Source organism: Lemur catta, chromosome 8 (assembly GCF_020740605.2).
Source record: "Lemur catta isolate mLemCat1 chromosome 8, mLemCat1.pri, whole genome shotgun sequence".
Lineage (NCBI taxonomy): Eukaryota > Metazoa > Chordata > Mammalia > Primates > Lemuridae > Lemur > Lemur catta.
Window position 1 is genome coordinate 83182837 of NC_059135.1, and position 12283 is coordinate 83195119.

Consider the following 12283-nt stretch of genomic DNA (forward strand, 5'->3'; position numbering starts at 1 on the left):
CAGAATCATTATTCATTTACATTAAAACACAATATTTGCTCTGAATTTAACACTTAACTCTCAAAACTAGTGCCTACAGTATTATAAAACTCATTATTGTGTTATAATATGAGGATATTTTAATTTAGAAAGTGCTCTACACTGTGGATTTAATTTCTACATTTTAATCTGATCTTTATTTATGTACTTTAAAAATCATAATATTTAGGAGAGATGTTTATAAATTTCCTTAAAACATTTATAACCAATCATTTTGTATCGGGTGTTAATAAAGAATATTATGCCTTCCAATAGTTTATTCTGGTGTTGATGTCAGAATTGAAGTTAGAATTCCTCCCAAGAGTAATATTTAATGCAAAGAGAATTGGGGTATGATTACTTTTTCCTATGAGATGAACATGGTTATTAAAAATGATGCCATAAAAGTTACTGAAAATGATGTGCTTAGATATGCAATTGCTTCTTGCCTACGTCAGAAACCCAAGTACATTGATTTGGGAAATGGAGTCATGCCCTCCCTTATTCAAATCCACAGGAAAGTTATTGTCAAGTTTTTACTCATTTATAAAAGTTACACCTGCAGAAGGGGTACCTGAGCTAGGTGGGCTACAGTTGCTCCCCATTCTCTACTAGAAATGCCAACAGCTCATGGATAATGTAGCTCGTTTTTGTCCAAGTCTTGAAGTCAATAGAAGAACCTCCTCCACTTTCCTTTCCAGAAAACCTTTCCCCTCCTCCTTCCACACCAAAAACAAAAAATATTTTTATTTAGAAATTAAAAAGGCTGTAACTATCTCTGTTTGGAGCTGTTGCTCAGTCATAGTTCAAACCTGTATATTTGTCTTCCTTTCTGAATCTACTGAAAGGACTCTTTGTATGTGCTGTATGTAGATGAATATGACAGAGAATAAACCTGTGCAGATACAAGGTTAAATGACTGTGAACTTCCGCCATCTGGAGAATAGAAGTCCAATGTTTCAGACATAACTGCTTTGTCTCCTAAAATTCAAGACTGCTTGGCTGCAGAAAGAAGAGCATGACTAGCTGATTGGCTGTCTGGACATTTCATAGGCCATAACGACTTCTTTATTTCAAAGTGTGTGTTCCTACTGTATTTCTTTGTGTTTTCTAGACAAAAGTTGGCTGATGAGCTGATGGTGAGTTAACATCTTTATCTTTAACTGTCTCCACATGAAGACAATGCAACTGGAGAAGAAAAAATTTTGCTCATAAAATTAGAGTATTCAGATCTACAATATGAATAGTTTCCTCTGAATCCATCTCATGTAATTTATTTACTTGCCTTCATTTTATGTGGATGTATAGTTTATATAATTTATATAATCTTGGAAATTAAATTAATTTTTGAAGATTCAATCACAAATTAAAAGCTTTAGAGGAAAAATGATTATAAAATAGTGTGTAAAATAAAGCATATCTTGCTAACATGGCAAACACAGCCAAATATATATTTCTTATGAATTTTAATTTTTGAAGATTAGGTATTATTTTATGTTATTAAGTGTTCAGATCTCCATTTTCCTTGTTTTCTTCCTATCTATTTCTAACTCCATCCTCTTTAAAAAACAAACGAAAAAAAAGATAACCCAGAATTTATTTTGAAGTGGATAATTTTGCCTATGTTTTTACAGAAAATACAATTATTTTAAGCATATTTCTTTAATGCAAAAAATAAAAAAAGAACACACAGCTTCCATCAAAACTATTGTGTAAGGAGACTGTGCTTTCACTGTGACAAAAACTAATTACGGAAGAACAAAAGATTTGACGGTGATTAGAGATCTGCCTACTTGGTCTACCTAAACATTGTTCAGTGAAAATAAACTAAAAAAAGAATGCAGGTACTTCAAGGAAGCCAAGGATATCTTAAACAAGATGACTTCGATCTCCAGTATTAACTCTGTATCCATTACAGTGCCAGAGATGTCAAATCTTACTGCTGATGGAGTATACTCACAAGCCGATGAATGGGAAGACAGTACTGTCCAAAGAAAAATACTGGAAAATTCATTAAGTCAATTTTAAAGTAGTCACTCTCGATAGCAAAATAGAATTCAGCCCATAGACAAATTCACTTCCCCTCTAGGAATGCTAGCATCTTCGCTTTTTCTCTTTTTTTAACTACTAAAGTTTTACCCTCTTAAGGGCAGTTTCTTCAAAGTGTATTAGAATATTTAAGGTTTTTTCTTCTTACTTTGCCATACAATCTAAATCAAATTAAGCACAAGAGACTGGGCAGAAATAACAGCTGGGACTCCCTGAAGTATAAGACAGCTAGGATGATGGAACTCAAAATTCCTGTCTCCTTGGAGATGGGATAGATGTTTAGCTACAGCTGTAATTCTATATGCTCTTCTACTCTCTTCTTGTTCTTTTTTTATGATTAAAAGAGTGTTACTTAAACGAATTTTTAACTGTGAACCAATTAGTCAGGTCAGCAACACAAACACAATGAAATAAAACAAATGTTACTTCTGTTTCTGGCTTAGAAATCCTAAAAGAGCCTTTCAATGAAAAAGACAAACACATTAGATACAATGTATATCTTCTAAATGTATTGCTGGGCTGGTCCAAAAGAAAGGAACCCATAAAGCCCAAAACAAAGTGAAAGCATGAGACCTTGCAAAGTAAGCAAGAAAGACAACTTTTATCCTGAGAGTTTCTATCCAATATTGGAAACCTCAGTTTCCACTTCATTGGCTTCATAATTCACAGGAGGAAAAAATCTAAGGCCTGCTGTGGAGAATCTTTTAAAAGTCCCACACTAAAAGCAATGACAACAAAAGCTAACCCTCAGTGTTTAGGGATGGACTAGCCAGAAATAAACTTGCCAAGCAAGAGGTCTCAGGAAGGCCATTGGTAATTCTAAAACAGCATTGGATGGCAAGAGGAAAGAATCTCTCATGAGAATTCATAACCTTGAGCTGGCCTTCCCATGACTTTATGATCTGAGTTCATGATCCCTTTGTGATACGATAATCCCCAAAAAGAAAATTAAATTTAAAGTTTTTCCAGTTAATAAGGCTTCCATGGGAATGGATGAAACAAACACAGATAAACCCTTTCTAGGGGAGCTCAAAACAATCCTCAAAGAATTCCCATGGATGAAATTGCTTGTAGGACTAGAATGAGAACCTCAAAGTCAAAAATTGTAGCCTGGCATGGTTACACATTCTTGTATTCCTAGCTAATTGGGAGGCTGAAGAAAGAGGATCACTTGATCCCAGGATTTCCTGGCTTGGTACACCATGCTCATACCTGTGAATAGCCACTGCACTCCAGCCTGGGCAACACAGCAAGACCTTGTCTCTCAAAATAACAATGATGATGATGATGATGATGATGATAGTATATTAGTTTCCTAGGGCTGCCATAACAAACTGCCATTCATTGGTGGCTGGAAGCAACAGACATTTATTCTATTACAGTCTGGAGGCCAAAAGTCTGAAATCAAGATGTCAGCAGGGCCACACTCCAAAGGCTGTAAGGGAAGAATCTTTCTTTGCATCTTCCAGCTTCTGGTGGAGTTTGGCTTCTGGCTGCATCACTTCCACGTTCTCTGTCTTCTTCTGTGTCTTATCAAAACACTTGTCATTGGGTTTAGGGCCCACTGAGATAATCCAGGATGATTTTACCTCAAAATTCCTAAATTAATTATATCTACAAAGGCCCTTTTTTCAAATAAAGTCACATGCATAGGTTATGGGGATTAAGATGTGGACATATATTCTTGGGATCTACAATTCAAGCCACAAAAATGCATGGAGAAAGATGACTCTGTCTGTGAAAACCAGCAAGAAATGCAGACAGGAGAAACTGCTCCACACAGTGTAAGACAGGAGAGTCCTCCTTTTCCTCTTCCTTCCTCCCCCAGGCTGACTTTCCTTCCTAGACCTAGATTTTTCAGACCTTTGCAATGCGCTCACTTAATCACTTGGAATATTAAATAAATCATCACTTTAAAACATATACTTTTATGAAGACCTGGTGCTCTTTGTTCTTTGGAGTGATTTTACAAAGGGGATTGATCTCATTGGAGATTAATTTATTATTTTATTTGACGGTTTTTAAGTAAGCTTAGAGACAAGATGGGGTAGAAATGTCTTTCCTTTATTATCTTAAAATCCTACTACTTTAAAAGTGCAAATTGCCCACCAGCCAAACAGCAAGAATTTTCCAATGTTGGTATCTAATTTAGGAAAAACTCAAGTAGGTCACTTGCTTAGTCTAAAGAACTATCAGGTTTCCAGCTAGAAATCTACTTAAATTGAAACTCAAAGAAGAATCCTTCTAAGACAGATGAAATATCTTGACTTTTATGTGATGATTCTACATCATTTAGGAGCAAAATTTCTGCAGAACTTACTAAATGGTTTTGTAATAAAAATGACCATTATGATAGTCTAGTATCATAGAGTAGCAAAAAGTCCAGGTCCCATTTGGAGTTAAATTATTCACTGCACAAAGATGCCATTTTTAAAGGGTTTCATTCATACAGTAAATATTACTGATCTAGATATTTTATAGAAATTTTCTAACAGAAAGTAGGCAAGAGTCTTGTAGTAACAAGGTCATATTACTACAATTTTGTGATATACGGAAGTAAAATGTCATACGGAAGTGGACCCTTCTTACAATTTATACATCACTGTAGATCCTCACAGCAGTCCTGAATCAAACTACCTGGCTAATCACATTCATCTATAAATGTTTTGACAGGGCATCATTTCCAAATTATAACCTATACAATAGGAAGAGAAACCTAATTTTAAATATGTCTTGTAAAAGAACATAATTATGAAATAATTATAATGGATTTGGTCCCACAAAATATAATTTTGATACATACAACCCTTTAGCAGAGGTCATATTTTGGAAATAAAGCACTTCTTATCAAGCCTCATATCATTGGCACCTGGATTATGAATGAAACAGAAAAATGAGCAGTCTGATGATTCTCTGAGGGATTTTCAGAGATTTCTCACACTGTTGATGATAAAAGGAATGTCTATCAGATCCAGAACCTCATTCACATGTCTTCCAGAAATTTTAATAGTTCCTTTCTATGCATTTTATATATAGGCTATATAGTTTGTATATTACAATTGTATGTAAGCCATGATCATTAAGATTAGTTAATTCATTCATTCTTTCATTCATCAACAAATATTAAATTAGCACCTAAAATTGCAATGTATATTGTTGTGTCTAATCTTGACATATCCTTCATTTCTTGGTAATTAATATCCAGCATGCATCTGAATCATCAGCAGCGGGGTAAGGTACAACTGAGAACAGATATTTGCTTACATTGCTTTAGTCCTTAGGTGCACTAATTGGTTACAGTTAAAAGATGGTCTAATTAAACTCAAAGGCCAATAAATATAAACAATCCAATACAGTAATATCACAACTTACTCAAATATAAAAATAAGCAACGCATAAGGATAATATGACTTTAAATTACATATTAATAGAAAAACTAAAAATCCCCTTACCTCTCGTTTGCAAGCCCTTTCCACAGGCTTCCCTGGTGCCAGTTATTCCCTGCCTGACAGACTCTGGCACTAAGATACAAGGGCTCCATTTCTGTGGCTTCCACCTGTGATTACAAAGAACAGTGGGCTAGCAATTTCACTACCATAAACATGCAAAAAAAATACTCAAAATAGGTAAATTTAAAATGAAAAAAAAATACCCATAAATACAATAATTCAATAAAAATAGATGTGGAACCAATGTCATAAAATCAAGCCCTGCAAGCACTAGGCTGACAATAGTCCACTCTGTCCCAGATTCATGGCTAAGGCAGTAATTCCATTTTTTAGAATCTGGACATTTTGCACATAAACCTTAGTTCATATAGAACAGTAGCAACAAAAAGTATTAGAATCACAGGTCAATCTGGGAGGTGTAACTTTATGAATTTAAAGTTGTTTAAAAAACACAATTAAAAAGAGTGAGAACATCTCTATATCTCATTGGAGCATTAGAGAATCAAGGTTTGAACATTCAAAAGTTTCAGGTGCAAACCTTTTACACTTGATAATCTGCTCCTAATTTTTTATAAGGTGCTTCCTAGGACTTTAGAGTAACTCAAAGATCTCAAAAGGTTATAGAGTAAAAGGAGAAAGGAGACTATGGGATCTATCTCAACTGATAGTTCATCTTAGGGAAGAGGATGGACCATCTGTCCTCTGATAAAATACCACCATTTCTCTTCCTCAGAGGAACCAGTCTTTGAGGAAGTCTTCTGGATTTCCACTGTTTTTCCTTTCTGGGATCAACAAAACTCCTTATTTTTATGACTCACAGGACAGACTATGACTTCTGTCCTTGAACTTGTCTCTTCACAATGTTTTTTAAATCCAACTTTTCAACTGCAATAGATCTCTCAGATTCCTTACATTGAATTTACATAGGCTTTCTTGACCAAAATGAGACCAAGTAATTCAATCTCCTTTTGCTTGTTGCATAGACTGAAAGGGAAGGAATGAATTTTCAGAAGTTCCTTGTGAAACTTTGAATTTTAGGATGATAAACCTGGGCTCAGAAGGTTAAATGATATGTCCCAGATTGTACAAGTCAGGAGAGGCCAATTATCAGTCCTAAGTCTCTGGACTTTTGGCTACATCTCACTGCCAATTCTACATAGGCATAAAGTCTCCCAGGCTGTCTTTCTTAATGTATTGGGAGAAGCTTGAATTCACAGGACAAATTAAATAGACATTTTCCTTCTGCTTTAATTTGGTAAACATATGAAGGTATCATCTTAATGGGGTCAGAAGGAAGAATCAGACGATGATAAAAGCCTATGTTAACTTACTTCTTAGAAAAACTTCTTCTCTGACATATCAATGAAGGGGAAAGTGAAATCTAAATTGGAATCATGTTGCTCAAAATTCAAGGATGTTTTACAAGAAGCAGAGACTCATGCTGATAACTTGGGTATGTTCTGAACTACACATCAGGAGAGAAGACACAATGATCCAATTCATTCACAGCGGAAGCGATTCCTGGGGAAAGTGGCAGGAGGTCATGATGGGAACCAGTTCAAACATGAGTGGCTAAATTGAAGTGCAACAGGAGAATGAAGAGAGTGGACTGGACGATAGAATGGAAGGTCCTACTAATCATTTCTAGGATTTTATCTGATGATAATAGCCCTGGGTTCATAAAAATATTTGATATCTAATAACATTTGATTTGGCCAATTTTTTTTCACTTGGATATTTTCCTTGAGAGCTCTTTTGCTGGGCTCAGAAGTTTCAATATTTAAACATGGCACAAAGGGATGAATACAGACAGTGTTTCCACAGTGGCCCTGTGGTTAGTGAGAAAAACTGGTAGTCTGGGCATGGTCCCAGTGTTTAGTTACATCCTCCCAAAATTGGTCATTGGATAGAAACAATGGGAATAAATGATGATAAAACTGATATCAATTCAGACTTCTTCAATGACACCTTCAAACTTTATAAAACAAAATAACTTGTATTATCCTGAATAAATTAACACTTGAATTTCAGAGTTTTAAGATAAAGTGTCTCAAATATTATAACCAGGAAAAACACTGGGCTTTTTTACTGAAGGTATATTTAACTGTGCTGATGAAACTATATGATTTTAAGACCACGAGGTATTTTCACAAATCAGTAAGACCCAAGAGTGATTGAAATTAATCCAAATATACTTTTAAGCAATATTTAAGTCAAATTTAAAACTGCCAAGTGTTAAACAAGTGGAAGTTTATGACTAATCACAGAAACCTCAGGTATTATTTTTATAAATAACAGTTGCTGATTTGCCAAGAGAAAATATATAGAGGACATAGATAGTTTAACAGTTACTCATTTTCTTTTTTTAAAAAATATTTTATCCATAGATTAAACTTTTTCTTAATTAGAAGGTTCCTGAAAATGTGTATATGATAAAAATTGGAAACCAAAGGCATTTTAATTAAAATAAACAATTATTAAGGAAGTAAATTTGTGTTCTTAATTCTTTATTAAAGGTTTTAAAATGAGAACAATAGAATGAGGCTAAGTTACCTCCTCTGTGTGTGTGTGTGTGTGCGTGTGGGTGGGTGGGTGGGCGTGTGCGCGTGCACCTGTGCAGTCCCTCCCCTGGGTAAAGATCTCATTCTGATTGACTAAGTGACATAAGTCCAGCAGCTCAGTTACAGTCAAACATATTTGTTTGTTTTTTTTCCTCTCTTAATTAGACTGCTATATTCTTTACTCCTTCCAGATATAATCTAGTTAAGAAGGAAAAACATTGAAGTATTTGAAGATATACAACACTACCTCTTTTAATTTTTCACTAAATAACCATATATTATATGAAAGAAAATAGGATATGATTTATAGTAAAATCTAATGATCATTTTAAAAGATAACTAATTACCGATATATAGGGCACAATGAGACATCTTCACACTCTCTCTCTTCAAATAAGGTATCTGGGCATTCTTGGCCTCCATTGGCTACTTCTTGGATGATAATTCTGTATCGAGACTGTTTTATTGTGGTATTTCCTGAAGTAAAGAAAAAAGAAAGTTATAGTGACCCTTTATGTTGATGCAGAGCAAAATTCACAAATGGCAGAAAATGGAGGAAAAAAGAGAGGTAAAGTAAGCACATGTGGAAAGACAACCTGCAAAATGAGAATAACTAGCAAAGAACAAGAGTTAGCACTCCATCTGAACTTTGTGAGATAAACACACCACACTTAATCATTATTATTTCAAATACAATTGTTTCCCACTGTCTTGATATGTTTTAAGTTAATTATTAGGTCATTAAATATGAAACATCCAATCTTGAATCAAAACTTTATTATATCTCAAACAAGAAGCAGTACAATTAATCAAAGTAGGTGCCTAAACTATCAACACAGTTTTGCCATCTTAACGGTAGCTTGTTTATGCCACGAGCGAAGAAACCTGGAGAGCAAATAGCAATGAAATCACGAAAGGCATTTTCCATAGCTTATTGAAAATAGAATATTTTTCCTTGCAAGAAGTAGTTCAAACCCTGGAAGAAGTGGTAGTCAGTTGGTGCAAGGTCTGGTGAATATGGTGGATGACAGAGAATTTCCAAGTCCAGCTTCTTTAGTTGGAGCAGCATTGTTTTTTGTGACACGTGGTCTTCCAAGAGGATTGGCCTGTCTCCATTGACCAATCACAGTGACTTAATTGCAAGCATCCTCATCATTTTGTCCAATTGATGGCAGTAGACATCCACTGTAATCAGTTGACCATGTCTCATGAAACTGTAGTGGGTAATACCAGCCCTGGACCACCCAACAGACACCATTAGCTTTTTTTGATGAATAATAGCTTTTGGACTGTGTTTCAGCACTCAATCTTTATTTGACCATTGTGCTGAATGCTTGCAATTATCAAAGATAATCCATTTTTCATCACACATCACAATATGATGTAGAAATGGTTTGACTTTATGTCCTGACAGCAAAGAAAGGCAAGCTTCAAGACAATTTCTCTTCTGATGCTCATTTAATTCATGCAGTACCAATCTATCCAGCTTCTTTACTTTGCCAATTTGTCTCACATGGTCTAATATTGTTGAAATAGTAATGTCAAACTTTGCTGCTAATTCACACAGAGGTTGAGATGGATTCTCTTCCACGATAGCTTTTAGTTCACCATTATCCACCCCAGTCTCAGGTCACACACATCTCATTTTCAAGATTAAAATCACCAGAACTGAACTTTTCAAACCATCTACATACTGTGCATTCATTAGCCAAAGCCTTCCCAAACATTTCGTTGATAATTTGAGCTGTCTGTGCTGCATTGGTTCCATGATAGAACTCATATTCAAAATAACATGAATTTTTGACTTTTCCATGGTTTCACAAAAATTGCTCTCAGAAAATTTTGAAAGATAATCACAAGCCAAAACATGCATTAGAAAGAATGAGGATGTAGATTCACAATAAATAATAATAATAATAATAAAATCCAAGAAGTGTCAAAATGAAATGTCAGAGATATCAATTGTCAAATTTTTAATAGTACTTAAGGAAATCAGACATTCCACTCTTAATCACCTAAATAGAATCTACATTACCAGTGGCATGAAAGTTTTATGGCATGATCTGAGGGACCCCAGAAAGCCACCTGGATCTCAAAACAACAGCTGAAAGCCCTAGAGTGTTATTATTAGCAATTCATTCTTTTGCTCTTTTAAGGCATCACCCTCTCTAGTCTACTTTTTATAAAGGAAGCACACCTATAAAAATTAATACATTAACCTATATAAATTAACACACCTATAAAAATTAATACATTAACCTACATAAATTAACTATGGACATTAGTTTATTAGATATCTTATTCCTCATAGCTTCATAACAAATATATACATAATTGAAATAAAGGAACAGGCACTGAAATTGGGAAAGAACCAAATATTCTGTACTTCATGATTTTGCTGAGAAGAAGATATATTAACAGAAACCTCAATTAACAAAAAAGTGATGTTCTCTTTAATGTGTTGGGGCATTCATTCCACAATCTTTAGATGCCTTCTGAATCAAAAATAACACAAATCAATTACTATCTCAATTACTATGTGGAAGATATACTATTTGTACTAGATGTGCAGATACAAATCTCATAGCAACAGAACTTAAAATTAAGCAAGAAGGAAAGGCATATATATGCACAACTAGTTAGAATACATTGCAGAGTGTAAGCAGTGTCAGTGAGACAGTGTTGGGGGAGTATGGAAAAACGAGTAATCCTTTTTGACTTTGTAAACCAAAGACACCTCATGAAGATAGAAATAAATAGAAATACATATATACGTGTGTGTGTGTGTGTCTATATACATACATATATATATATATATATATATATATATATATATATATACACATATATATATGAAGCCATTGCAGGTCAAGGAAATAGTTTGAGAAAAGGCACTGAGACATTAGAGTGTGAGGAATTTACAGAGAAAGACATGTAGCTACATTTAGAAGGACAGCTGTGTGAGTATGGCTCTGGCTGTGTGAACATTGGGAGGTGACGGAGAGGGGGAGAGCAATGTGAAGGTTATAAAGAATGGAAAGAAGGAAAAGTGCAGGAGAAAATGGAATTAATTGGTAGGTTTGGGATAAGTAATAGCCCTGATCATATAAAGAAGTTAAATTATAGAAAAAGCCAGCCAATTAAATGAAGCAAAACAACAGGAGAAAAAAGAAGATTTATTAAATTTTTATTTGCACATGGTTTTTGAAAAATCATTACTACTAGAAGACTTACAGTGAGAAGCAACTGACCCACCACCCAAGTTCCTCTACTCCCTTTCCTCCTTTTCAGAAGAAACACTTTTAACTGTTTCTGTATTTAGTTCTTCTGTGGATACCTCCAAATCTATAAATAATGTGCTTATGTCAGTACCTCCTGGGTGGATGGGATTTCTCTTCAATAGCCACCCACCATCCTGTTAAGTTAGGTGACAGCTCCCCACGCCATGTCAGAAGTTTCTCTACTCTTCAGTCTTATCCATTAATGCTCTGTCTTCCATAAAGATCTCTCATGCACTGATGGTCCTCTCTTTTTGTTTTTCAGAAGAAATTAGGACTTTTAAAATTCCTTTTCTAAGATTTTTTATGAGATCTTGAGAAGGAGGGGAAACCAACACTTTTGCATATCTCAAGGCCTTGAACTAGAAGTTGAGCAGATATACAGGGTCTAATCTATTTGCTTCCCATATCCCTTCTTTGCCCTTCCTTCAACTGCTTTGTACCTAGTAAATTACGCATAAAAGGACTGCCTTGGTGGCCCCTTGCCCATTGGCTTCTGTTTGGGTTTGGCCAATGTGGGAAAGGGGCACACAATGGAAGGAAAAAAAGAGCACAAGAGGAGAGGACAAGAGATCAGAGTATTTATTCCACCAGATTAGATTCCCTTGATCACCTCTAGTTGTCTCCCTACCTCTAACAAAAGCCACAGTTCCGATGGAGTGGCACTTGCCTACAGCTACTTTCTTTTGGTTTCATTAACCAACTCCAAGACTCTCGTCTCTATCCCAGATACTGAACCATCATCCCTGTTAGTTTACCTTAACGCTGCTCACTACTTTGTAAATAGTCCCTTCATTAAATTTTCCTCAGTTTCCACTCCATTTGAGTGGGCCACCTGTTTCCTGCCAGGACATACCAATAAAGTCAAAGTAGAGATCCTGCAGTGTGACAGAGGGAGTGCGATAATTGCTTCCTTTTTAAATGTAGT

At 35.1% G+C, this 12283-nt stretch overlaps 1 protein-coding gene across 1 annotated transcript in view; it reads right to left on the minus strand.

The window, feature by feature from the left end:
- The window catches only part of THSD7B (thrombospondin type 1 domain containing 7B), a 718374-nt gene that overhangs the window by 350628 nt on the left and 355463 nt on the right, over positions 1 to 12283 (minus strand). The window contains exons 10-11 of the mRNA XM_045559264.1: positions 8425 to 8554; positions 5520 to 5623 (exon numbers count right to left, since the gene is read on the minus strand). Of these exons, the coding sequence (XP_045415220.1) occupies positions 5520 to 5623; positions 8425 to 8554 (234 nt within the window). The remainder of the gene's footprint in view (positions 1 to 5519; positions 5624 to 8424; positions 8555 to 12283) is intronic.